Consider the following 27,678-nt stretch of genomic DNA (forward strand, 5'->3'; position numbering starts at 1 on the left):
TTCCCAAAGGGACCATAACTAGCAAGTTAGTCATTCCAATGATAGGAGCATTAAGGCATCCATCTCTGGTCTAGGCTCTTCTTCTAATCCTGCCTGTTATTTACAGACAAGATATTAACTTAATTCCAATATAAAATGCAGTGGCTCTACACTCAGTTTTTATAAACTCCCACCTATTTGAGTTTCTTTGGTCCATGTAATGGGATTCTAGAATCATTCTTCGAAACATTGACAAGAGTTGTCTTATAGCGATTAGATTACATACACCTAGTTGACCTCCCCCCTTCCTCCGCTAACCAATCAATTTTTTTTGGTCAATTGGTGAATTGAATAAAATCAACTGAAATGAGAATCATTCTATATACCATCTTTTTTTTAATTGCACGTCCTAAACTGATACAATAAAATTCTTACTCAGATTATGACTCCTAATATTCCATTTTTTTTTTTTTTTTTCAAACCATTCTTTGTTCTTTTTTGCGATTTAAATTCATTCAATATTCAATTTACAATTAAAGACGAAACGGAAGTCCTTCCGGAATCCCTATCTAAATTCACACACAATAATAGGACAAATTAGATATATCTTTGGTTCATATATACCTAGTTAATATCCAATATCACATATACATGTCTTTCCCCCATACTCAGCCTAATAGCATAAATACTAGAGACACCAAAACAAATCTCAAACATACAACTGAATAGTACCTAAATTGTTGAGCCCTATAACTTACAAGCATGAGCAAGGATGTCCATTCATCATAAATCATTATTATAATCTACAAATTTCCTAATTTCTGTATGGCTACTTGGCCTCCAAGTCCCCCATATCCAAATCCAAGGTTTTCTGCACTCTTCACCTTCAACATTTTCGTACTACATATATGTAGGGTAATGAAATTTGCGTTTGCATGATGCCACTCTGTGAAGATATATTAACAAGAGGGGAGGAAAGCAATGGTGAATTCGTAATCAAATTTAACAAAAACATTTAGTTGACTTTTTAAAGTGTGCAATGCGCGTTGTAAATAGTATTTTACAGCGCACAGCTGCAAGCCTAAAAACACTATAAAGATCCACTTCAAATATGGCGCACGAGCAGAATGAGAAGCCACAAAACGGTTACAAAACATGCCATGAAAGACCTTCTACAGTGTGCAATATGCATTTCTTCATTACTTGCAGTATGCATCGTAAGCCATAATTTTACAAAATAATGGCGAGAAGACCATTTATGAGCAGTTTCTACATGCTGTCTTGGTGCATTTCTACATGTTCTGGATACTGACTACATAGGTGACAATGACAAAGACAAGCAATGCACATCTGCGAGTTCTCATTCCATTACTATCCATCAAAACCCACTAGACAACCAATCATCAGAATTCACACAAGTAATGGCATTTAACTAGACAAGGCAACAATCTATAGCAGTTAAAATCTGCATAGCAACAAACATTGATTAAATGACATATGCTGTCAAAACATGCCTTCTTACAATTCCTAAAACGCATATTAGTACTCCACTGAATGCCTTGCCACCTCAGCCTGCATGCAGGAATTTAAAAAATGTAAGTACACTCATCATTTTCTTATGAGAATAAATACTCTGTACTCCTAAGCACCCAAGTCGTAACAAAATTGATAGTACTTAACATCCATATAAATTGAAAAACACCATTTCTCATAAAACTTGTGTACTTTTAGACAATTCTAAAGAAGAAATTCAACTTTAGAAAACCAGAAAACTTTGCACATTTATGCCTTAGTTCGTACTATAATGTTTTGGAACTTAGCATTTCCATGATCTTGTATTTGCAGATGTTTGATATCAAACATTATCCTTTAGACCTATGATTGGTTAGAAATATAATAGTATGTTAAATTTGATATCTTGAAATTATTTAAACTTAAACTATCCTGGAATTGAGTTCACGTTAATAATTAAAAGAAGAGGGGTCGTAGTAGTAGCTCAACGTTAAAAGTCTCAAATGCTATAAATCAAGGTCAAGGCCAAGGTCATGTTGCAATCTCAAACGCATTCTCAACACCTTAATTTAGTTGGATCAACACTCAGTAAGAGTCTTACTCACAGGTTACGAAGGAGAAAGATCAAATGACATTACCTCAAAAGCACTCTTTAAATGGTCAAGTTCCTTGTCAAGATCATTAATAGCCTGGTTATATGCTTGCATTGGCGAAGACTGGCTGGTTGTGTGAATCTACAGATACACCATTATACTGGTTAAGATTACAACCACACATTACAAGGGTACTAAAGAGCAGAAAATTAAATTTGGAGAACTAACCCTGACAATAATCTTGTACTGAAGGGGGTGAGGAAGCTTGTAACCAGCAAACAAAACATTTTCGTCCCTGTGCAACTGCCTGTTATCACATATATTTAAAGAAAACCATCAATTAGAGTTTGATTAAACTTATACAAGCAATCTAAAAAATGATGAAAAGTTTAAAAAGAATATAAGATTTAATTAAAGGAGAAAGGAATGCATACATGCGGAGGATGTTGCCGATGGTGTGGTCTTCTCTCTCAATTGTAAATGACGCAGCATTGATGATCTTTGTGTCTCTCTCATATGACACCCTACAAAGAGGAAAATAAAAGGATTTAGGCTTTAGACTTTGAAGAGGGACTGGAAGTTTTCCAAGGAAATTAAACTTACTTTTTTGTCCCTTCTGGGACAACAAATCGTTCATATCGGTCTGGGGCATTCATGGTAGTGGCTTACTTCTCTCTCTTTCACGGATTGAGGATATGCTCTTTCTCTTTTGTGAGGCCTAAATCACCGAATACAATACAAGGAAAACACTCATGCTATCTTTCGTGAATGTGGATTAAATTTTATAGTATAAATAGTATACGGTTTGACTAATTACTGACAGCTATTTTTTGAATTCTAAATTAAGATAGTTGTAACAGTATGGTCACTGAAATAGATTAACATGTTCTCTATAACAAAGTGGGGGATAAAATATAGTTTGACTACTTATATTAGTAGTGAATAAATGTATACAAAAGGAAGGACTGTACAGTCACAGAAACTAACAAAACAAAGACAAACAAACAGATACAAATACTAACAAGCACCAGTCAAAGGCAACATCTAGCAAGAACCGAATGTGTATAGCATTACTAAATTTGCCAACAAACTTTTAAACAATCAAAGTGAAATAATGAAATACATGCAAGAACTGTATATATATATATATATATATTATAATTTGGTAAACGAAGTATCCAAATAGGCGAGGCAGTGACGTACCTTGATCTCTCTGCTGAGTATGGAAGTCTCTACTCCTGCAATGTGTATCCAAATAAACCAAATAAGCAACAACCAGAAAACTATAACTACTAAATAAAGCCCATATGTATTTTACAATTTACATACACATTCCATATAATTGAAATGCAGTCCACCAAGATAAGATATCTTATCACAGAACATTATGTTTACATTGTACAGGCTTTTTTTTTTTTTTTTTTTAAATGGCTATATAAAACTTAAGTTTTCCTGAATGCATTTTTTGTTCGGTCATCCTTTTACTGCTTCAATTTTTATTTTTCCTTTTTGACAAAAAAACAACCCCAAAAATTGAATCTTCAAGTAAAGAATACCATTATCCATAGCTCCTAAACCCTAACCCTAAACCCCAATGTCACTAATCACAAAGCCTCAAGGTTCAAGCCCTCTTGGGACGAACAGCCACCCTGGTCCACTTACAAAGTGAAGTTGATGGGCAGCTATGGCGGCAAAATCTGCCATCATTGCCAAGCCAGCAACCGGAGAATCAGCCAAAACCCAGAGAACCCCAAAAATCAGAAAAATAAAATAAAATCTTTAATCCCACCATAACCAACACTCAGAGAACCGCAAAAAATTGTGCCGGAGAAGCTCCGAACTTGACTCACCTAAAGGAGAGGGAGAGGGAGAGGGAGGGGGAGAGCGAGAGAGAGAGAGTGAGGGGACACTTACTGAGCTACTGTAACGATGCCGGAGAAGTCCACGGTCAAGGAACTGGAGCTGCTGGACAGACAGACATAAATTAGATGTTCGCGGGCTCTAGAGCCAGGTTATGATGCTGCTTTGGGACTTGGGCCTTGGGCTTGACCCATATTTTACCAAGCCCATCTGAAATTGATCAAGATATTTTTTTGGCACCCATTCCGCGTTGCAGTCGATAACCGAACCCATTCAAGGTTCATTTATTAAAAAAATTAAAAAAATTGGAAATCAATTAACCAGTTAATTAAATGGTGAGAATGTCAGTGTTCATCAGAAGCTTGCTCATATATTCGAGACCAAGTGGATATTGAGGGGAGTGAAGTTTCTTCTTTTGCCCTTTTTTTAGGCGCCCAAAATTAAGGTAGGTAAATTGATTCATCTCAACCAGCCAAAAGAAAAAAAAAAAAAAGATTGATTCATATGTGAAGGGATTTGAGTTTTTTTTTATTTTTTTTTTTCATCTTTAATTTATATTTAAAGGTCTAACTAATGCTTATACCCTTGAAATTATGATCATGTGCTAGATACAAGTTCATTTTTTACGGAAAATTGCATGAATTTGATCACGAGGACACTACACGAAATGAAGCTCATGAAACAAAATGAGCCAAATTGAAATTCGAAAACCAAAGAATGGCAAACCAAAATTGCAGGACGCATTGTAATATTTTACCATTTTTGTATTTGAACCAGTTGTATTTCCAAATATTAAAAGTATTTAAAATAGAGTGTAATCCCTCATTGCTAATCGTGGATTTGCCACTTATTTGCTTTGCGTAGGCTGTCTAAATTTTGTACTTCAAGCTGACTGTCTGTGAAAATGCAGCCGAAAGAGAACCAAAGTTTAATCATTTGTATAAAAGATCAAGATCCTTGGAACCCTAGTGTGTGTATTTTCACCTTCACAAAGTTATTATACTGGTACAATGATTTGGTTTTATCACTTCTTTTGGAGCTTCTTCAAACAATGGAGCCATTATGTAGATATGAATAAGCCGGAAATATTGATATTGCGTTGGCATTGCTCTGCCACTACACTAATCCATGTTATTGCAATCAATCCATGTTAAACATTTTCTTTCTCGCATGGAAGGGATTTGTACATGCAACCCACCACCAGCACAAAGGGTGGCCCCATAATGGTCAAATTGAATTTTAACGTGTCTCACAACCTAAAAGAATTTGGAGGGAAGGGTCATTTCATTTTTTGATCCGGAACGAATAGGTCCAAGAGATGAGAGAATTAAAGTACCGGAAAATACAACATTTTTGTTACCCGACTCATGAATCGCTCGTTCAATTGTCCTTCGGAAACGTCTTTCAGCTTTAGAACTAGTTCGGTCTTCTTTATAAATACGTAAGAGATTGATAAATTTGATAAAGTGATTCATAAGGAAATTCAAAATACATATTCATTTCCATGGTGAAAAGATACAAATTTTAGCTCTTAAATAGTCATCAAACAATTAAATAGAAACTCTGCCTTCAATTACATCTGAAAACGACTCCAATTGTGCAATGAACAAATTGGACATTATAGTAATGAAGAACAAGAAAAGATCGCAAAGGTTTTCTGGGTCTGAAGCTTTGATGTTGATGCTTTGGGTTTGTTGCTTTGGTGGTTGACTATGGCATCTCTAAATTTCTAAGTTTGGGGATATGGGTTGATTTGTGAGGGTGGAACTTGGCCACTGCTGCAAAAGAGCATTTGACCATTAATGCCCACTCGTTATTCTGCAACTCCTATATTCTAAAACAACATCAAAGCTTCTTCAAAATCAGACAATCCCACATGGCCAAAAAAAAAAATCAGACAATCCCATTCGGTAGACATTGCAGATCTCCCTCTTGATTATCATGTTTTCAGTTTTTTTTTTTTTTTTTTGAGTTGCTCTTGCTCCTGGAGATATTATTTGCTTTTTTAATAACTCTTTTTTTTTCTTATTTCTTATGTTTTAATTGAATTTTTAATTTTTTTACATATTTTTAAAATATTATATTTGAAAAATTATTGCAAAAAAAAAAAAAATTGATCAATATGGCATTAAAATGTTCTATATTTATCACTTTATTATCAATAAATAAAATGCTATTGGGGTTAGAACACCCCATTGCCCCCATGATGTCTTCGCCACTGCAACCCACCATAATAGGCTTGAAGTCCAGCAACTTGACTTAGCAATTGGTTGCCAACAATTACAAATGTGTTTGTTTCCGAAAGTTACATAAAGAAGAATCATTCCAGAGAGCAAACTGATTCATAAGAAATGGCAAATGAAAAAAGACAAGAAACCAACTTGGCAAGGAAAAATGGACTACTAAAAATTAAGCAGACTTGAGACAAAATCATAAAAGTTGAATTATTACGGTCTCCAAAAATTTTGAATATATCCCAAAATACTATTTGAGGATTGCTCAAGTTTCAGTTGGAAAATTTACAAATTTAGCGCCCCAAAAGCCCCCAATAGAAGTTTATATACAAAGTAAGTACTTCTAAAGAGAAATGGATATGAAGCAAGGGACTCCAAATTTCTCTCTTCTAAGAGAGACAAAATGGGAACAAAAAGGACATGAATGCGGAAAACATATAGCACTAGGGTGGTGTTCAAACCGCAAATGATGATACCGGCATGGAAAAAGAGTCTTACGTTAGAGACTGTACACCTTTTTTGTACGACGCCTGCAAATTTCATGAATCAAGTTCTGTCAACAACCTCCGCTGGCAAGTTTAAATCAAAAAAGCCACCTCCAAGACCCTCCTTCCTAGCACGCTTCCGAGAAGAGCATCCACTCTCTTCTGAACTTCCAGAACCTGAAGGTTGTTCTGGTTCCGTTGATCCTCCTACATTAGAAGTGTGTCAGCAAACCCCACACATGTTAGCCTCAGTTATCTTCTATTTTGCATCCATCTTGCTCTATGCATGAGAGAATTTACAAAGAAAATCTTATTTCATCTGCACTTGGAAGAATTAGAACATTTCTGGCTTGCATCCCCAAGAAAACATGATCATAACTACAGAGCATGGTTTTATAGGTAAACAAGTTATGCAATGACAAATTACAAAATGTAGACATAAAGTTACGCTCTTTCATTTGCATTACAGGGCTATTATTCTCTTTCCACCACAAGGGCTATGAAAGTCAGCAAGAATTCTAAGAATAAGTAGCAACACAGGACAGAACCAAAAATTCCCACATGCATGACAAAGTCTGGGTAGTAATTATATGCAGCTGAAAACAATTACAAGAGCCAGTAAAAACAGTTCAATGATACACAATAAAAATGAATTGCAATAGGATGTGGTGCAATGCCTGTAAGTACTACCAGAACAAGAACAAGTCAACAGGAATGCACGATGGGACCGATAAAAGACATAGCCATATGTGATAAGCACTACATGGCTCCTGTAGAGTCGATACCATTTAAGGGAGGGGGGGGGGGGGGGGGGAAAGGTTCATGTGTATTATCTTTCTACTGGCAATTCCAATCAGATACCAGTTGTTTGATGATCTATCCAAGAAAGAGAAAAAAAGTGAAACAAAAATGACCACAATAGAAGAAAAAGAAAAGCCTTCAAATTTCAATATCAACTGGCCAGGATAAAACATCCTAATGCCCTGAGAAGCAACAAAACTGAAAATTAGCTAACATATAACCACTGAAAGTAAGGGAAGACAATTATTTTTAAGCTGTAGCTGAACATACCAAAGATATTTTGGCTAAAGGAGACATGCTAAAGTTATAATTAAACAGAGAAGCATAATTTTGGGGAAAATCAAATATATAATATATGATTGTTTGAAAATAATAAAACCATAACAATTTAAAATTGGAAAGGCAATCAAGCTGCTAAGTATATTTGGAAACAGGTCAATAATTTGTAGTAACAGATCACACTATTCACATAAAAAATGACTGGTTCAACAATTACTCTCTATAATGCTTAGATGCGTGAATATACCAATTATCTGTATATGCCTTTTCTTTATTTTTTATTTTGATAAGTAATGTCACACATTTTATTCTTTTTTTTTTTTTTTTTTTAATCGTGATGATAGAAAGAAATAAGGCAGAGAAATTCATGGAATCAACTTTACCACTCGTGCCACAATGAAATTGCAGATCTTTATCAGAATTATTGGCTGTATTGCCCCAACAAACAGATAGTTCAGATGCCTTCTCAATGCCCTTTGACTTGTAAGGAGCTATATTGTGAATACCAAGTTGTAGAGAACCCAATAAATCATTCTCAATACAGTCATACCTGCATGTGGTTTAAAAAAGCACGAGTTCATGAGAATATAAATACACAATTACAGTCATAAGTGCAAATTGAGATCTTTTCTGATAGTCATACTCACATTTTCTGACAGAGGGTATCTGTGATGGTTGAGAGATTGATCACTTGCATCCTTACCTCCGTAACTTTATCATCGGTATATTGATCAAAAGGCACCTCCAAAAACTTGGATAATTTCTCAACATTTGCCTCAAGCTGCTGCTGCTGGTCCTCAAACAAATTCTGTTTTATTTCCCTTTCCTCCTTTGTCATCTCATCCTTAAACAGCTCATCTCCAAACATATAAAATGCAAATGGGTATGAATATGAAAGAACCCGCCTTGACCTGAAAAGCCTGGAGAGCCCATTATGTACCCAGCTGAAATCTCTAAGTGTGGAGTCCCTCTCTTCTAAAATTGAGACCTTCTCTTGTATAGTCTCCTTTAATTTACTTTCAAGCTTAAAGGAATCGGTATGAGCTTTGTAACGGTTATGATAGTGCATATACCGATAAAGATCCCGCTTTGCCCGCTCAGCGTTTTTCTCTTTGTCTTCTTTGTACCGACCACAGCTATGACCTGCAATACTTGACCATGTATGGTCTCTCCCAGTGGCTCCACCACACAGCCAACTGCATCAAGAGGAAATAAAGTACAAATCAATTCCAACCACCAAAACAGACATCAGTGGGTAAATAACGAAACCATAGTGCATGTATTTTCTTAATTTTGAAGTTAGCCATAGATAAAAAGATAAGAATATGCATCAAGTTACAAAGAAAGTTAATAGTAAAATAAAACCAAGATAATAAAAATACAATAATTGTAGGGGCCGGAAGTAAGGAAAGAAGAAAGAATCCTCACCAAAATGCTTGTCCACAGATACAGCTTACAAGGTTGCAGCCACCATTCTTCTCCACAGGTTTGTGACACTTAGGACAAGGTTTTGTATGGACTGTGATCCAATTAACTGTCTCTGATTCATCTCGGCACTTCTTGGCCCAAAGTTCCCACATCAAGCATGAACAAGGTGAGTGAGCTTGTGATAAACAACTGAAACAAAACTGAAGACCACAAGAACATTCTATCTCGCAAAATTCATCATCCTCCACACGTATTGCATTCCCACAGTGAGGAGTACTTGGGCACCACTTAACCCTTTTATTATCCTCAATGTATGACTCAAGAAGAAAACGATCAAATTTCTCTGCAAGATCGGGATGCCTCTTACTGACTAGATTTCTAACAACAGCTTCATCACAAATGGCATTGCATTTGTGAGCCATGCACCTAATGCGCTTACTTTGACCCTCATTTATCTTCACAACAAAATGCTCTGTCCAACCTAAAATAGGATAGAAAATATTAAATTCACAATAACTGCAACTTTATAATGAAAAAATGGAGCACAGAGAGATAAGAATGAGGCTTTTAAGATAATAAAGTGCAAAAAATTATTAGAGTACTTACAGCTGTTGCAAAAGCAATGTCCACAGTCCATTTTTGTCGACTCATCACTAGGTACATCTTCTATACAAATAGCACACATTACTGTAGAAGAAGGCAATGGTGGTTCACGATCTTGATGTTCAACAACAGTTACACCTGCTTCAGCAAACAACCAAGGTTTTCCCTTCTCTACAAGCACCGCAAACAGCTTCTCAACATCCCAGCGGTAATGAATAAGTAAAGTCCGAGCATGGTGCTCCCTCAGGAATAGCAAGTCCATCACCCTACGCAAATCCTCCCTCTGCAGAAAATGCGACCCAACTCAAAAATTAATCTCAAAATTGTGATGGCACATTGGTGAGGATTCAAAGTAGAGTAGTAAGGACAATTCTTTTCCTACCTGTGCAGACAAAAGAGATTCTTTTGTGATTACCTGCAAGGGCAGAAAAACACAGTCAATTTCCTCATCAAGAATTGTAGTGGGGAAGAGAAGAAAACACATAAAAGCAATCTTAATCCAGACACACTTCAAAGATATATACTTTCACATTGTATTTTACACACTGTGATCATCATTGCTTCTAACACCATCAAAGTTCATAACTTTACCACTTTCAGAGCTAGAACTTATTTAGAAGAAAAACCCAAAAACAAAAATTATATATAACTTTTTACCCATCAGAGTCATCAGACCCAAAGCAATCTATAGCTCTTACCCTTAGATATATGGACAAAAAAAGAAACAAAAACAAAAAGCTATTCTTCCTGAATTGCAAAACCCAATTCACAGCAGCGGTCAACCCATTCAAGAAAATAACGTTTTATCCCAAGTAGCAAAACATGCACAGATTACAGTGCCGACCCATACAAATTTCCAATCAAAAAAATCGAAATTCAGCTCTTATTGGTTGCTAAAAAGAGCTAAGGAACCCAGAAAACAAAAAATAATAATGGAAAACCTTAGTTGTGGAGCCCTTGGGGGGAATCCACTGAGGATCAGAGTCTTCGTTCTCGATGCCGTCGAGAGAGTCCCGATCGGAGTAATAGTGCTCGTCGTCGCTGCCCAAACAATCCTCCATCGATTCCCACCCCAAAAAGATCAAAACTTTGATGCTAATATTCAAGAAAGCTGAAGATTTTGGTTGGTATAAGAATCAAATTGGCGGCGAACGCCTGAATTTATGGCCCAATCGAGGGTTGATCAATTGGGTTTTTCCGGCGAAGAGAGACGAATTGTTGAACGAGTTTTGGGTACGATTCAAAAGGAACGAAAAATGGGTGAGAAGACAAGGGCTTCGTGTGGGTATTGGGGGAGCTGAACGACGGCGTTTAGTTGATGTGGGAACTGGGAGATCCACATGTAGAGTTGTACCTGTGGATTTTTTTAGTTCTTCTGAAGCGGTCGGAAGAAACTGAACTACTTTTTAGTCAAAAATCGAATGAATGGAATGGAGATTATTTATGGGACGAAGCCCCTTCCTTCCTTTATGCCACACTCTCTCTACACGCAGAGTTTGTGTCACAAATAATTAAATAAATAAAGAATTTGAAATTATAAACAAATAATTAAAAAAGTTTTTTATTTTATTTTTATTGTTGGGAATTATGGGATGAGAAATTTACTGAACTAGCACGTTCTGATAAACTGGTTTCAAGTACGTCCAAATCTAAAAGGGGTTTACAAAACTAGCCTTCTTTGAAATCCATCCATACCATTAAGTCTACACAAAAAGAAATAAAATTTATGTTGAGTTCGAAATCAACTAGCTGGAGTAGCTCAGTTGGTTAGAGCGTGTGGCTGTTAACCACAAGGTCGAAGGTTCAAGCCCTTCTTCTAGCGGGTTTGACCATTCTAGCTTTACTTTTTATTTTGTCAAAATCAAGGAAACGTCAAACGCCCAAGTTTATTCCTTGCTGAGTTTGCAGGTTTGACAGCTTATGATTTTTTTATAAATTTTTTTATTTTGCTTATGATTTAGAAAACATCCTTTATCATATTACTGCCACAAAAAACCATTACTTTTGCAACCATAACCAAACAATATTAATCATAGTTATTTTCTAAGAAGAACACAGAGGAATTAATCATAAGAACATAAATTTGAAGCCTCCTCCAACTTGCATCCTTCCCAGAAGGATTCTGCTCTGATTCTTTTCGGTAACAGTTAGGACAATCCAAGAGTCAAGCAAGAGGTGTTGCTTAGCGTGTAACCTGTTCAGAGAAAGCTTGTAATGGTCTTGAGAGTTGAGTGTCATACTTGTATAACCAGGCTTACAAGCAGTGTTTTTGGTCATTGCAAAGGAAACAACGGAGTTTCAGGGAGTTAATTGCAATAAAAGCCAAAGCAGCCGCCAGCCACAGAAAAGGAAATACAAATGCAACATTAAGTAGACGAAAAGAATTGAATTCGTATAATATTGCTCAGTATTACAGGTTAAAAATGTGGAACAAACTTGTTCTAACTCTGTTTGAAATACAATCATATGAATATTACACCAGAAAATAAATAAATTTAAGGTACAATCAGTTCTAACAACTGAGCTCATCAACGTTGGTTCGAAAAATATAATCTTCGCCCTCTAATTCTTCTTGAAAAAGACAGAGAGATGGCACTTCTAACTTCTCATCACTGGATCCTTTATTATCGGACGATCTTTGTCCCTGAAACATTAATATATCATTAATCACACAACAGTGGATTCAGGGGGGCAAATGTTGATATATATAAGCCTCAACACGCACACAGAATAATTATCTGGACTAACCTTCTTCAATGTATAGAAGAAATAGTGAAATCCATCACCGAAGGTACTAAACTCTACAGACCAGGTAAATTGTGGAGCCTCAAATATAGGGCGCCTGAAATGTGGCTGTGGGACAGCAATCCAAGTAAGAATCATAGCTTCAGTAGTTAAGGGAAAAAAAATATGAATTTGTTAGTATAACTACAACCTGGCCAAAAGAAATTGAAATGTAAATGCCATCTGGTTTTAAAACCCTATGAACACCCTCAAGCATCTTCATGACCTTGGTTACTGTCGCAGGCCGTGGATTCCATGGGTCACCACTATCCACGAACAGTACATCCTTCAAAATAAAAAAAATAAAATTATGCATACCCTTCTTATTTAAGGTTTAGGTGGTGAAGAAATCATAATAATATTGATGATAGTAATAATTGAGAACACAACTTGAAACTGGATCACAGTTAAGGAAAGTCATCTTAAATAATATGTTTACCATGGTTCCTTTCTCAATAACAACATCAAAACACTCGTTGCTAAAAGGCAGGTCTAGCATGTCAGCTTCCAGAACTTTTATTTCTGATAATAAAGAATATTAGAAAGATAAATAAGGTTTTGTTTCTATGGAAAATCAACCGTGTTCCCACAATCAGTTCAAACAGAAAAAAAAAAAATATAGAGAAAATTACAGATTTGGTCCACTTATTTTATACCTAGTTCAATTTTGGTCCATAATCTTTTTTAAGTTCTGTTTTGGTCCACTAATTGTTTCATTTGTTCAGTAAAGGTCCAGATTTGTGACTTTAAATCTTTTGGGTTGTGTTTTCTTCAATTATAATTGAACTATAAGTTATATTTCATCATTTCTTAGTCATAAAAACAAATTTGGAGTATTATAATCTAAAAGAATTGAGATTTGGTGAAGTTTGAAAAATTGGCAGTTTCGGGTACCCTACTTTGGGGTCAATTATCTTGAGTTTTAGAACTCCAATTTGAATGATTTTTATATGGTTGTAAAGAAGAAATACATAGCTTTAAAACAAGTATATGTTCGCTGAATTTGGATGAGATTTGATAGGATAAAAAGCATGCCAAATTTGAGAAAACAAATATGGACCTTTACTGAACAAGTGGAACATTTAGTGGACCAAAACAGAACTTAAAAAAGATTGTGGACCAAAATTGAACTAGGTATAAAATAACTGGACTAAATCTGTAATTTCCTCAAAAATATATATAAGAAAAATCCAAGGAAACAAGAAAAAACAGTTATGGGAATCAAAGGAAGTCCATTATTCATTTTGCTAAATAAAAATAAAAAACTTTCTTAAATTTAGGAACAGGAACACCGAAAACATTGAGCAGATTGGCATACATATGTGTCAAGTCAAGAATCCATCTCTAAATTAGGCAGTCCAAACTTAGCGGTGAACAATTTTGGATACTGTCTCTCTCCATTTTCCTCCAAAAATAAAACATATAATTTGATCGATTTCCACCTTTCCTCATATAGAGTTTCAAAGTAATGACTACTAATTATTCTGACTACTCTTCACCCTTTCTCTATTGTGTACTATCAGAATATACATAAACATACAAAAACATATGTAAAGACACATATAAACATACATACATAAATATGTAATGATGTACTACATTATATACATTACATAGTGTATTGTAGTTTTAAGTTTGGTGCTCCTTATACAAAGTGATTCATTATGGATAGACAATAAAATCAAATTATTAACTACTTAGACCAAAACTCCTCTTTCTGCAAGTTTTATACCAAAAGACATTTCAAGCATAAAAAATTTTGAAGCCCAAATCACTCAACTTTAGCACATAAGGAAAGAGAGGGAAAAAGAAATAGGGTCTTTGTATAAGTAGTTGCAGCACACCTTTAAAACCTTTAGACAGTAACTTCTTCTGCATGTTCTCCACTGCAACAGCAGACAGATCAATGCATGTTATTTCAGTAACCCCATCTTTATACAATTCTTCACACAACTGTGAGTTTCCACAACCCAGCTCCAAGACCTGCACCATAATCATTTCTCATCACCACTGTTTTATCCAACCCTTCTAAACGTTTCTTCAAATGGAGAATCAATAAACTCGATGCAAATGAACAAAAAAACCCAACAAGTTGCAGAAAACAAGTCGAAATATTCCATTGAAAAATTTGTGTAACGGGGCTGAGAACGGTCACACCACCAGAGAAAGGTGATATTTTGCTAAAATATAAGAGTTCTTGTAATTCCCACATAAAGTGATGAATTTTCATTTATATAATGGCTTTAACTTAACCCAGTTTGAATAATCAAACAATCAACTAAACCCATAAAATAAATATCATTTGTTTAATACATCTTGCTAGTATTAACTAATATACCCCAGACCCAGAGTTAATTTCCAGTTATTAAGCTAGAAAACATGCATTGCCCGTACACCATACACATACAAACAAACATATATAAGCACACACATGTGTATATGTAGAGTGTGTATGTAATTGATGAAACCCACAGCAAACAACTACCCAGTAATTCATGTTGTTCTGTAAAAATTATTAATAAACAATAGAAAAGAAGAGAGAGAGATAAAGTAGTAATTTTTTACAGAAAAATTGGGATTGATGTGGGATTGAATGAGGTGCCGAAAATGAGAGTAGTCCTTGAGCCACTCATAATGCTCTTCACTAGAGAATCGCTCATCCCTGAAACAACAAGAGCAGCATTAATGGAATAATCGGAAAAAAGTAGGTGTAAATATGGAAAGAAAAAAAAGCATAGTCACCAGTATTGAGGATCGAGGTAAGCCAGAGTAGTGGATGGGCCAACCCGATTCTTCTGAGCTCCGTCCGGGTCCTGTCTTGCACCCATTTCACCCTTCGGGTTTTCTTCTTCTCCTCCTACTTTGGCAGCTTGAGCTTCACCAGCCAAAAACCTACGGGGGCTATTCAGACCACTCAAATGTGCTGAGTTGACCACCCCTTTAAATTTTTACCCATTTTGCCCCTGCATAAAAAAAAAAATTCACCCCTCCAATTTTGGCCGGCCACCACTCCCAGCCCTCCCCGCCGCCCGCGCGACCCACCCAGCCCTCCCCGCCGCCCGCGCGACCCATCTAGCCCTCCCCGCCGCCGGCACGACCCGCCCAGCCCTCCCCGCTGCCCGATCTCCCTTCTCTCTCTCTCTTCCCTCTCTCTGCCATCTTCTCTCTCTCCCCTCTCTCTGCCTCCCTCCCTCACCGGACCACCATGGGTGGCCGGCGTGACCCCATAGACCTCCAGATCGGGGGTCGCGCCGGCCACCCATGGTGGTCCGGTGAGGGAGGGAGGCAGACAGAGGGGAGAGAGAGAAGATGGTAGAGAGAGAGAAGAGAGATCGGGCGGCGGGGAGGGCTGGGTGGGTCGCACCGGCGGCGGGGAAGGCTGGGAGTGGTGGCCGGCCAAAATTAGAGGGGTGAGTTTTTTTTTTATGCAGGGGCAAAATGGGCAAAAATTGGTAAAAATTTAAGGGGGTGGTCAACTCAGCACATTTGGGTGGTCTGAATAGCCCCCCCAAAACCTATAACCCCTAACATTTTTTTTTTTTTTTCGAAGTTTCCACTTTTTGGGCCGAGCTTAGGCCCAATTGAACTCCCAGCTATCTGCAAAAGGGCCCAGTTTATAGCCCATAGTTTTTTTTCTTTTTCGGCTTACAGGAAGAATTTAACCCTATATAGTTAGCAGTTGGGCACTACACCCATTGACATGCTACCTTTGGAGGAGCCCTTGTATTGTGAAATGCATGCAGTAATTTGCAAATGATTTTCATTTGATAGGTTTATGGTAATGACTAAAGTGATTATCATTTCTTCTTTTGTTTTGGCCAAGAGTGATGATCATTTCAATCATTGAATCTTCATCTAAAGATTTAAAAGATAGTACGTGTCTTTATTCCTAATCTGAATGTATATATAGAAAAAAATATACCTATACTCGTATACAACACATGCGTTACATCTAGTACATTATGCGACTAGCACATCCTTTGTATGCAATGGGTGTAAGTTTTTCTCCTCAAGTATGATGGAGCAACATGTAGAGCGCAAATGTTCACAAGACAAATGTTGGTAATTGTCACAAATTTTTCTAAACTTTGAAATAGGATTCTCATTTATTCAAGCAAAATTAGGTTGGTCGAGTTATCATCTTGAGTACATGCTCTGAAAGAACACAAAAAACATAAAAGATCAAAGTATAAAATATACAATGTTGAGTGTTGAGTGTTGACATTAAATGGCATAGCCATGAATAATACTCCCGAAAATTCAGTTGCTTCCTCTTCATGAATATGTATACTTGCCAACCCTCAATAGTCCGAATGTACTCCAATGGTTCTGTTAAATATTTAAAATCACTTAATGGTTATTTCTGAAAAGTCCAAATGAAACACTGATTTTCATTCAGACATGAAAAGTATGAAGAATTTGGGATCACTACCTTGTAAAAATTGATGGGCAGTGATATTTCTAGGATTCCTTTAGGGATGGTATTGGTGATGCTGGAGGCTTTAAGTCCTCATACCTGTTCATGTATAACAGTATAAACCCCAAATGTTCAATAAGTTGTCATAAACACAAAAATGGTCCTAATGTATCTGACTGGAAAATTAATTACTTCATTAGGAATATACTGTAGTCAGTACTCCTTCCTGTTTCCTTGGTAAGTGGTAACAGAATGCCTTTTGAAGTTTTGAGGCATGATTAAAGAGTTTTCTTCCTGATGTACTAAAAATAATAAAACGGATCTTATGAAATCTCATTGACCTACAAAAAATGCTCCCAGAAAGAAGCTTACATGCTGAAAGGAGACAGTGGTCTTGGCTTTGGTTTGGTATGTTGCTCTTCATTGCTTTGTGTATCTTCTGTTGGAAGTTGCACTGTGCTGCTCACCGCCAAGGTACCAATCTGGGATCCATTATTTGCAGCAGATTCTGAGAGGAGTGATGTGGTTGGAGGATTAGGAGATGGTGATGAAGGGGGCTTGAAGTTGCCATATCTGAAAACAAAGCATGCCCATGATGATGGGTGAGAAAAGATGAAAGAAGAAATCGATAAATACAATCCCTCTACATCAGAACAATATAACTGTAGCAGAAGGCATGTAAGTAAGTAATCGGGAAAGAAAAAATAACCACATGAAGGGAAAGATCAATATCACCAACATACTCTTGTAGGTACTTCCTAGAATCCATTGCATCAGTGGTTGTACATTTACCAAAGTTTAATAACACAAGTAAAAAGTAACAAGAAAACTACACTTATTCTGAATACATTAATAAAAAATATCACAAAACTTACACATGGTAGGGTGAATGCTGATGAGTTGAATTCTGGGGAGAAACTTCTTCAGCAACACTGCTTGCCACAGCCTCTGGGACATCATTACCTCCACTTGATTGTGATACAACTTCCACTGGAGTTGATTCATCCAGAGGGTTTCTCTTGGGACCACTTGGTGTTGGGCTTGGAGAGCTAGGTGGCTTCAAATCCTCATAACTATCAAAATCATATCAGTTCATACAGAAATTGTCCCATATCAATATGATGTGACAGCAAAGCATTAGAAATAGCTTACGCAACATAAGGTGAGAGAGGGCTCGTTATTAGCACTTCTTGTGACGCTGATTTTATCTCGTTCACAGAAGTTGTTGCCGCTGCTGTGCTGGTTTGAGCATCCGAAATGGTCGTTGACACTGCATCAACAACATTCTCATCTTTTTGACCACTAGGTGGAGTGGGAGAAGGGGATGCAGGTGGTTTAAAATCATCATATCTGCAAAGTAACAGCAAGAACAATACAGAAAACAATATTATATTTGATGTGCACCAAAAATCTAATAAGAGTTAAACATGAATGGCATCAATAAATTTAATGAGTTTGTTATATACCTCAGGTAGGATGAATTTACTGTTAGTTTTATAGTGCTTAATAACTTTCTATACAATTCATATTTCTTTGAGCTAACGGTTGAATTTATTTCTAAAATCATCCACATAATATTTACCAAATTTAAAGTTAATACAACGTTGATAAGCCTTTGATGAAGACTGTTCAATTTCTAGAATACAGATGAAATTAGTTAGAGATATTAGATTGACTTGAACTTTGACATGTATGGTGACCAAGACTAGAGAACTAAATTCAATGCTTGTATTTAAAAAAAAGCAAATTCTATAAAAATTTATGGAGCGGTGTAAAACTCGTCAGTTTAAAACTAGTGTCAATGATGTTCCTATAAAAAGGAAGTTAGATTATGTAACTTTCAGTGTCAAATATATGAGCTTACGAAGCATAAGGCGAGAGGGGCCTTGTATTTTTTATTTCCGTCTGAATGCCTTCCTTCTCTATGATGGTTTTCGAAACTTCCTGAGAAGGGCTAGCCGCTGGTGGTTCAGGTGTAGCATCTGCATCACTAGCTTTGGTGGCACCATCAGTAGTGCTTGGTGTTGGAGTAGGAGAGGTTTCTATCCCTTCTGCTTTAGCAGGTTCTTTTTCAGTAGGAGTGCTTGGTTTCTCAATTGTGGCACTCCTAGAAGCAGCAGCTGCAGCAGCTAAATCCTGATGACACAAAAAAGAATTTCAATTTGGCTCTGACAGTCTTTTCAATTTGTTTTGGTGATATTTCCTGATGACACCACAAATTCCCTTGCAGCCATTCATTGGTTAGAGATTTCCTGAAAGCAGAGCCAGCTATCCATCTAGATGCCCAGCTTCAGGTAGAGAATTAAAAATTTTCTTAGAGAATGAGGGCTGCATAGAGGGAATCAGTTTTTGCTTTAAGAACACCACACACTTTCCTTCAGCAAAGAATTGAAAAAGAAAACCTTCATAAAAGGGAAAGTTGCAAAGTTCTATTTGTTTGAATAACTGAACAGTGAGTTTTATCATCAGGCTTGATGTTCTTTGGTTTAAGAGAACTCATAGTGGTGAAGTGATAACAAGAAAGGTGGAGAGCCTGAAAGCTAGATAACACAAGAAGCAATGAGGGATCACTCTAGGGTTCAATTCAGCAGCTCAAGGCTCTCATATCAAATTTTCTTAAAGAACTTGAACTGTACTTTGTCCTCTTGGGAAAAAGGGATCAAACATTATTTTGATTATTAAATGACAGATAAAGAAAGAACAAACAAACCTTTGGCCAGTAACTGCCAGCACGTTGAGATGGTATCTTTGCAAGAAGTTCCTCCATGGGAGTCAATGGGGCAGTTGTTTCTGCAATCACTTCCACAACTTTGAAGTAAGAAAGGCCACGATTTTTGGCCATGCATGCCATGAGCTCTGCCACCTGAATTGATTTATAGAAGTTACTTTTACTGTTGATTGATAATTTCAGGTTTCTCTAACCAAATTCAGATATATATTAGTTCAAGAACTTAAAAAGGGAAAAAGGAAAAATAAGATGGAAATAGAACTGTCAAGATGTTGGGCAGAGTGATTATACAAAGCAGTATACAAATCTCATATGTGCAAGTATTGAAAATGAACTTCCAGCAGAACCAGATTTTGCATAGAAACAATGCGGTGTCATTATGAGGAAAAGAACACACTAAATAAAACTATAAAAGTCTTCAGACTAGAGAAATGACCTGGATACATACAAATTTTCTGATGCTAGCATTGATCATTTAGTTGAACAATTTTATTTGAATAATTTTTATCATTTTTTTCCAGCGTAGATACATCATATATGAACAACTTGAGTCAAGATTTTCATTTTGAAAAGAGAAGAGAAAAAATAAAATAGCAACATGATGAGAACAACATTTTATTTATCTCCACTAATGTAATGATTAAACAATAACAGCAATTGGGTTTTAACAGAAAAACATGAAACAAACTTCAACATGCCCGTTTTACACACAAATAAAATCACAAAGACAAGGGAGAATTGCAAGATAGATGTGCAATTTTATACTTTCTAATGTATTAATAAGTGCATTCTTTCAATTGATAGGAGAAAATAATCATATATGATGCAAAATAAGAACTGTCACTCTTTCCAAAGTCTCTAATCAAACTGTTGCAATTGACCTCAACCATGGAGATTCTATAAAGTCGCTGAATTATTATTCTCATAGGCCTAGAGAAGAAAGAAGAAGCAGGACTTTGAGCTACAAATATATGCTTTGTTATATGTTGCATTCAGACAGAAGTGAAAATAAACAATGTTGTTAGCTAACAATTTAAAAGGCTTTTGTCTTGAATAAGCTGACTATATGTTTGATATTACATTGGTTTCTGAAGAGGTTTATGCTGAAGACAGAAACATCACTGCATACTAGAGTCAACTTTACACGAAGAATACCTGGAGGTTTGACACTTGACCACCGAATAAAGTATCTTCCTTTGAGAGGGTAATATTATGAGTTTCCTTGTAAGCATCAGTGGGCCGCTCCATTCCACCAGGTCTCACTATCTGAAGAAGACCACAATTAAGCACTAAAAGCACCCACAACCTCTCTATCTGATAAATTTATCTGCAGCTAATACTATGAATACTCACAGTGAAGGGAAGTCCACTGGCTATCAGTGCTTCTTCTGCTTTTCTTTTCCAAATCAGGACTCCCCAAAATAAACTTTGAAACAGAAGAGAAAACTCAGTTAATTTAGCCAAATAAGAAAAACAAAGTAGGCTAATTCTCTCAAGTTCATATGCGAGCTATAAATTTCTTTCTCAAATGAGAAAGGACGAAGACTTGAAGACTTACTTAAGAATAGCTGCCGGAAATCCAATCTTATTTGTTCCCAGAGATGTAAGCAAAATGAAGTGGTTAACTTTTGCAACAGTTGCTGCACATCATAGCAGACTCAAGATTTTCATATTCTAGAGCTTCAAATTTATGAACAATATAAATTGTTAGATAAAGTCAAGACTCAAGATTAAGAAAATTTCTTCTCGGTAGGAATATCAGTTGCTACCAGTGCACTACACTCCCTTCCATCCTCTCAATTAGTATAAGCTGAAAAATAATATATAAACTGCTAAGAAGAACAGTAGGCTCATGATAGGTCACAACTTGTAATTGGAGGAATACTTTCAATTATAGGTTCAAGGGAAACCAGAGCATGAGTGATTTATGATTGGAAGGTAAATTACACCAGAATATGGTTTCAGCATAATTTCACCCAAATATGTTTCAGGAGCTTGACCAATCCACCAAAAATGGAAATCTTCCTAGGATCTTAGGTGTAAGGAGAGGAAAGGATTCAAGGAAACTAACAATATCAGAAAATCTATGCAAAAAGGGGGTTGAAGGTAGTACAGTAAGTCATATTTTTTTGCATTTAAACTTCTTTTAGGGCTGAAACAAAAGCACGATAAATAAGACCAAAAGCCCCATATTGTTACATCATGCATAGCTGTAATTGACATTGTACAGGCCACCAGTCAAAAGCCTTGCTTACCTGCCTCAATAAGATTTTTGGTAGCCAAATAGTCAATCCGATATGGTCCAGTAATATCAAAAACCTCCTTCTCGCTGGCACCAATGCAGCACAAGACCACTGATGCATTGCCCAATGCTGCTCCAATCTGATCTGGTTTCTCTAAGTCACACTCCACAATTTCAAGCTTTTCTACAGCTGGGCTAAAGATCAAAAGCTACCCGTTATTTGCTATAAGCATATATTGTTAAAGATAACATTTTTAATTTTCACTTTTTTCCTTCTTATTTCCTTAAAGTTTTATAGAAATCAAATGTAATAAGAAGCTGATAGTTCTAAAGTTTTTAAACTTACGTTGAAGTCCCTTCGCTTGCACTTTCAACATCAAGCTTCATTTGTTTAACACTCTGCAGATGAATTATTTTAATATTATAAATATGGTTTAAGGAAAAGTGCTGGAAAAATAATAATAATATCACCAATCAAATTTGTACTTGCACAAGGGTTTCTGCTCTCTGAGCACTCCTGACACCAGCCCTGACTTGGAACCCAAGTTTCAAAAGCTCCCTGAATAGGACTATGAATGCTTAGCAATTCTGAATTTCTGATAAACCAGGTCAAAAGTTGAAAGATATTTTCACTTAAAGGTGGAGTGAGCAGTAAATCATAACCTTACTGTTCTTGAGCCAACTTTACCAGTAGCACCAGCAACAAATGCAAGATTTTCATCTTTCTGGTCTACTTTTTCCGAAATTGCCTCAACTATCCCTGAGCTGAACTTTGTCTTGCCTTGTAAAAAAAATAAACATCAGTTACATAAAGTTTGAGGTAGAAATACATTGATTACCAATTTACTATTTTCAGCACAGACCAAAACAGAGTAAAAGCTACTTAACTTTCTTTTACAATAGGAAAGATAATACTGTGACATGAAGTAGGAAGCAGACATTCTAAGTCACTTCGTTATGCTTTATTCTTTCATCACCACACCATAGTCAGCTTATGCAATCTGTAGCATATTTACTTACAAAGACCAATTCATAATTCACATCTCCAAGAGCATATCTAATTTACCTATGTCTCACATCCATCCTAAATCAGAAGCTAGTGGATGATTACAATTACCAAGTTTTAGACTACAATGGTGCACTGAGTTTTTCTGCACCATTGAATCTCCAGTTTTAATTTTCAAACATCTCCCAAAATTTAAATGGCACCAGATTTTGCTTGATTACTTTGGAAGAAATTAATATCTCTGGGAAATATTCCAAATTATTCGGTAAAACGAATTATAATTATGTGAGAGCCCTTACATTGCAATTCCTTCCTAACATCAATGCAATTAAATTGAATTTGTCTGTACATACATTTAATGTAGCCTGATTATTCGTTAGAGATTGTTGTCTTGCATATGTCTGCTGAGCAAGCTGGAGAACTTGAAAACATGATGCAGCTGGTGAAGTAATAAAGTTCTAGTACATTTTGAGGGGGGATCATATCATTACTACATTTAACGAGTACATTGAAAATTACAAATAGAACCATAATAATCTCAGAAAGTCCAGAAGGAAAGGGCATCAATGCATCATATTGTAGCCAAAACAAAAGGCACCATATAATGTATCATATTGTAGCCAAAACAAACCCATTTAAGAATAGAAAGAATATTGTAAGAAAAACAAACCCCATTGAAGAAAACATAAAAAAGAGTCATTATATACCTGAAGCTTGAGCTTTGATATGAAGAAACCCGAGTTTCCTGACATGTGGATACCTCTTTGAATTGGAAACTTTGAGGACCTGACCACGTACAAGAAGAGGTTTTTCTATAAACCCATGTTGGGATAAAGAGGAGGGTATAGTGGTTACAGTGTGTGACTGCAGGGAGCAAGTTTCCATTGCAATGGAAGTTCAGGTGCTCAGTGGCTCAGTGCTCACTGCTCACCAAAAGTAGTACCTTCAAAAAATTGGAGAAAATTAAATGGTTTTATTATCTCTTGGTACTTCGTGAGTTTGGCAGATGTGGCACCATCCACAGTCCATGGATATGATGGACCCCGCGCAAAATCTCGTCTGTCAGATTGTGGCTGGCTGCTGCCAGTGCCAATTGGGTAGAGGTTTTTTTTTTTTTTTTTTTCATTTCTTATTCAAAATAAAATTTGTTGTATGAGTGTTATAATTTAAGTGAATTACAAGTATGTTACAGATTTAAGGTCAGACACATTTTTCTTAATTTAATATCATTGTGAAAATAATTACTACAAATTAGCCGTAAGAATAATTAAGTATGAAGCAAAACAATTTAGTTCGGTTAATTTGAATATTTCCGTCAGATACGTAACGGCAGGAAGGAGGCGGGAGAAAGGTTATTGATCTTATTTTTTGCCCGGTAGAATTCTTTTCTTTTTTTGTAGGGATACAAATTTATGTTTACAATTTGTTTTTATTTTTATTTTTCTGGCCTGAATGTTTCCTAATTTGATGGTGCATTTGGTCTTTTCGGTAATTTAGCATGTCCACCAAAAATACGATTCAGGCATCAAAACGACGACCCATGGATCCGATCCTCTTCACAAAACGCCAAATCCTCCCAAAACAAAAAATTATAAATAAACAAAACCACGAAACACTCTTGGAGCCCAACTGCTCAAGCTCATTTGTTGCTCTATTAGATAAAACGCACACCACCAGTTTCAATCACCCCTCTCTCTCTCTCTCTCTCTCTCTCTCTCTCTCTCTCTCCACGCGCTTTGCCAACTCACGCGCCTCCGACTCTCTCTCTCCCATGGCGATCACTCTCCACCTCTGCCGCCTCCCACCCCGCACCGATGTCTTCTTCCCCGACACCCTCGCCGGAAACGTCTCTCTCCGCTGCCGGAAACCTCCCTCCGTCCGATGCTCCGGCGACTCCTCTTCAACCGCCGTGGAGTCCGACTTCGACGCCAAGGTGTTCCGCAAGAACCTGACGCGGAGCAAGAACTACAATCGCCGAGGGTTCGGCCACAAGGAAGAGACTCTGGAACTCATGAACCGCGAGTACACCAGTAAGCTATGGAATTATTCAGTAATTAAATAACTAATTAATTGATTAATTTAATTAATTAAGAGTTTAATTGTTTTCTAGGCGATATTATTAAGACATTGAAGGAGAACGGGTTCGAGTACACCTGGGGAAACGTGACCGTGAAGCTCGCTGAGGCATACGGGTTCTGTTGGGGGGTCGAGCGAGCAGTTCAGATTGCTTACGAGGCCAGAAAGCAGTTTCCCGATGACAGGATTTGGATCACCAACGAAATCATCCACAATCCGACAGTCAATAAGGTTCGTTATTTACAAATTTTTCAATTAAATTTAGTTAATTGTGATTATTAGTTAATTAATTAAGTAATAATAAGGTCGTTGATATGAATATGGGCAGCGACTGGAGGAGATGGAAGTGAAGAACATTCCGATAGAGGAAGGAAGGAAGCAATTTGAAGTGGTGGACAAGGGCGATGTGGTAATTTTGCCTGCTTTTGGTGCTGCAGTGGATGAGATGCTCACCTTGAGTGACAGAAATGTTCAGATTGTTGACACTACTTGCCCTTGGGTTTCCAAGGTTGGTTTTTTATTTTTTTAAATTCTATGCATGTTTTTTCATTAAAAAAAAAAGAAAAAGAAATTGGGTCTGATATGATTTGTGGGTCTCTTTGTGTGAAGGTTTGGAACACTGTAGAGAAGCACAAGAAGGGAGACTACACGTCAATCATTCATGGTAAATATGGTCATGAGGAAACTGTAGCCACTGCTTCTTTTGCTGGAAAATACGTTATAGTGAAAAACATGGACGAGGTATATTAGTTTTTGTACTTTGTCATAGATTTGTTGGCAATATTGAAGTTATCTTTCTGTTAGTAAAGCTATGAATTTTAATTTGATTTCAGGCAACGTATGTGTGTGACTATATTCTTGGTGGAGAACTTAATGGGTCTAGCTCAACCAGAGAGGCGTTTCTTGAGGTGAGTGAGTTTTATTGTTGCTTATATGAATTCAATTGGGTTTGCTATTATTTTGGGCATCATGCAGTGTTTTAGTGTTATATTGGCTATGAATGCAGAAATTTAAAAAAGCTGTTTCTCTGGGGTTTGATCCGGACAGAGACCTGGTAAAACTTGGCATTGCCAATCAGACTACGATGCTTAAGGGGGAGACAGAAGAGATTGGTTAGTTTTTGCTGTTATGCTATGTTGATCCATATGTTGGTGAACAAATTATTAGTTGTAAATTATTAACACCTTCCATCAATCTAACAGGAAAATTAGTAGAGAAGACAATGATGCGTAAGTACGGAGTGGAAAATGTCAATGACCACTTCATAAGCTTCAACACAATATGTGATGCAACTCAAGTAAGTCCTTTCCTTAGTTCATGATTTTACTTGTTGCTACTTAGTTAGTATGTTGTAGAACATTGACACATTGTGTAGCATATCTTTCCTTTCTTCTTCTATAAGCTTATATTTATAAAAGTCAGCAAGAAAGAAAGAGCATTGATTAGTTCCCATAACAGCCGCCCGCTAGTTTGCAAATTAGCTTGGAAGGAGAGTTGCTTTATCACACTTGCTGACCAGTATAGCTATGTGTACGATTTTGGAGTATTTAGTGAGACTTAGAAGGCAACCTGAAAATCAGCTTGAAAGTAGAGTTGCTTTATCACACTTGCTGACCAGTATAGCCATGTGTACGACTTTGAAAATTTAGTGGGACTTAAAAGGCAACCTGCCTGTTTCTTTTACAGGAACGACAAGATGCAATGTACAAGCTTGTTGAGGAAAAGCTAGATCTTTTGTTAGTCATTGGTGGGTGGAACTCAAGTAACACCTCCCACCTACAAGAGATTGCAGAAGCTCGTGGGATTCCATCGTATTGGATTGACAGTGAGAAGAGAATAGGCCCTGGAAACAGAATTGCTTATAAGCTCAATGTAAGTCTGTGAATACATGGAGTTCCACTGTAATGTGTTCTTGTTTATAAGATCGCATTTAGTTATCATACTTTTTTCTCTGTAGCTCATCTACCTATCATAATCTGTTTATTGTGTATTTGCGATAGCACGGCGAGTTGGTTGAGAAAGAGAACTTTCTGCCTGAAGGTCCTATAACTATTGGTGTGACATCTGGTGCCTCTACCCCAGATAAGGTAATATTTTTATATGTGAATGTTGTTTGGACCCTTGAACAGCTTTTGTTGCAAGCATTCAGAATTCGTATTATCTGCATTGTTGAAATTTCCTATCATCTTAGCTTCATACTTCTCTTTGCCATTTGGGTTTTTTGTACCCCAGGTTGTTGAAGACGCCCTTATCAAGGTGTTCGACATCAAGCGCGAAGAAGCCTTGCAACTAGCATAATCTAGGTTAGGAAATCACTAGACAGTACCAGTTGAATCATACAACAGTTATAACTTGATAATTGTATGATTGAGATGAAAGGCTTTACTGTATCTATGTTGTAAGGCTCAATGTACCCTAGAAATGTAATTGTTGTATGATATACAGCAACTATACATGTAGAGGTTTGTTCTGTTCTCATGATGTTTCGACAATGTAGTGGAATTCATCTTTTCTGGTAATAAGAATTAAGAAAGTTGGAGCAGTGGACCATTATAAGAAATTGCTAATTCCAGACGAGAGTAGTACTATGGACATCAACTATTAATAACTTAAAATAATTGAGATCCAATGAGCAATACATTTGCACAAAC

General features: G+C 36.6%; 5 protein-coding genes and 1 non-coding gene across 9 annotated transcripts; 2 read left to right on the top strand and 4 right to left on the bottom strand.

The window, feature by feature from the left end:
- Positions 1–1,156: 1,156 nt before the first annotated feature.
- On the bottom strand, positions 1,157–4,063 carry NRPB11 (DNA-directed RNA polymerase, RBP11-like protein). The gene is made up of 7 exons (XM_086254351.1): positions 3,999–4,063; positions 3,288–3,322; positions 2,688–2,802; positions 2,519–2,608; positions 2,313–2,391; positions 2,130–2,225; positions 1,157–1,551 (listed from the first exon to the last, which is right to left on the bottom strand). Exons 3-7 carry the CDS (start codon positions 2,738–2,740, stop codon positions 1,519–1,521), a joined length of 351 nt encoding a protein of 116 aa, XP_086110477.1. The 5' UTR covers positions 2,741–2,802; positions 3,288–3,322; positions 3,999–4,063; the 3' UTR covers positions 1,157–1,518.
- Positions 4,064–6,371: 2,308 nt separating this feature from the next.
- Positions 6,372–11,245, bottom strand: LOC147276890 (putative E3 ubiquitin-protein ligase ARI2). 4 transcript variants are annotated; one of them, XR_015123828.1, is made up of 8 exons: positions 10,716–11,245; positions 10,157–10,189; positions 9,778–10,057; positions 9,172–9,652; positions 8,391–8,939; positions 8,127–8,293; positions 7,578–7,646; positions 6,754–6,870 (listed from the first exon to the last, which is right to left on the bottom strand). XR_015123828.1 is itself a non-coding variant. In XM_086253879.1 (7 exons), exons 1-7 carry the CDS (start codon positions 10,833–10,835, stop codon positions 6,725–6,727), a joined length of 1,776 nt encoding a protein of 591 aa, XP_086110005.1. In that variant the 5' UTR covers positions 10,836–11,244; the 3' UTR covers positions 6,372–6,724. The 4 variants fall into 4 exon arrangements, 3 of the variants coding, with proteins under 3 accessions (XP_086110005.1, XP_086110006.1, XP_086110007.1); XM_086253879.1 differs by lacking the exon at positions 7,578–7,646 and having other exon boundaries at positions 6,372–6,870; positions 10,716–11,244; XM_086253880.1 differs by lacking the exon at positions 7,578–7,646 and having other exon boundaries at positions 6,727–6,982.
- A 277-nt stretch (positions 11,246–11,522) lies between these two features.
- TRNAN-GUU (transfer RNA asparagine (anticodon GUU)) lies at positions 11,523–11,596 on the top strand. The gene has a single exon. It is a non-coding gene; the product is annotated as a tRNA-Asn (tRNA).
- A 544-nt stretch (positions 11,597–12,140) lies between these two features.
- LOC147276892 (S-adenosyl-L-methionine-dependent methyltransferases superfamily protein) lies at positions 12,141–16,486 on the bottom strand. Its single transcript, XM_086253728.1, has 8 exons — positions 16,074–16,486; positions 15,301–15,450; positions 15,124–15,220; positions 14,403–14,541; positions 12,998–13,080; positions 12,710–12,844; positions 12,523–12,627; positions 12,141–12,418 (listed from the first exon to the last, which is right to left on the bottom strand). The coding sequence occupies exons 2-8, from the start codon at positions 15,384–15,386 to the stop codon at positions 12,287–12,289; spliced, it is 777 nt and encodes a 258-aa protein (XP_086109854.1). The 5' UTR covers positions 15,387–15,450; positions 16,074–16,486; the 3' UTR covers positions 12,141–12,286.
- A 148-nt stretch (positions 16,487–16,634) lies between these two features.
- TIC62 (NAD(P)-binding Rossmann-fold superfamily protein) lies at positions 16,635–23,898 on the bottom strand. Its single transcript, XM_086253727.1, has 15 exons — positions 23,659–23,898; positions 22,609–22,726; positions 22,432–22,504; positions 22,292–22,344; positions 21,959–22,140; positions 21,262–21,343; positions 21,057–21,129; positions 20,859–20,969; positions 19,686–19,838; positions 18,840–19,111; positions 18,128–18,325; positions 17,851–18,048; positions 17,348–17,548; positions 16,991–17,074; positions 16,635–16,887 (listed from the first exon to the last, which is right to left on the bottom strand). Exons 1-14 carry the CDS (start codon positions 23,834–23,836, stop codon positions 17,020–17,022), a joined length of 1,947 nt encoding a protein of 648 aa, XP_086109853.1. The 5' UTR covers positions 23,837–23,898; the 3' UTR covers positions 16,635–16,887; positions 16,991–17,019.
- A 685-nt stretch (positions 23,899–24,583) lies between these two features.
- Positions 24,584–27,569, top strand: HDR (4-hydroxy-3-methylbut-2-enyl diphosphate reductase). Its single transcript, XM_086253101.1, has 10 exons — positions 24,584–24,981; positions 25,062–25,258; positions 25,356–25,535; positions 25,637–25,768; positions 25,861–25,935; positions 26,034–26,139; positions 26,230–26,324; positions 26,714–26,899; positions 27,028–27,114; positions 27,260–27,569. Exons 1-10 carry the CDS (start codon positions 24,723–24,725, stop codon positions 27,323–27,325), a joined length of 1,383 nt encoding a protein of 460 aa, XP_086109227.1. The 5' UTR covers positions 24,584–24,722; the 3' UTR covers positions 27,326–27,569.
- The last annotated feature ends 109 nt before the right edge of the window (positions 27,570–27,678 follow it).

This window comes from Dryas octopetala, chromosome 8, assembly GCF_963921425.1.
Source record: "Dryas octopetala chromosome 8, drDryOcto1.1, whole genome shotgun sequence".
NCBI lineage: Eukaryota > Viridiplantae > Streptophyta > Magnoliopsida > Rosales > Rosaceae > Dryas > Dryas octopetala.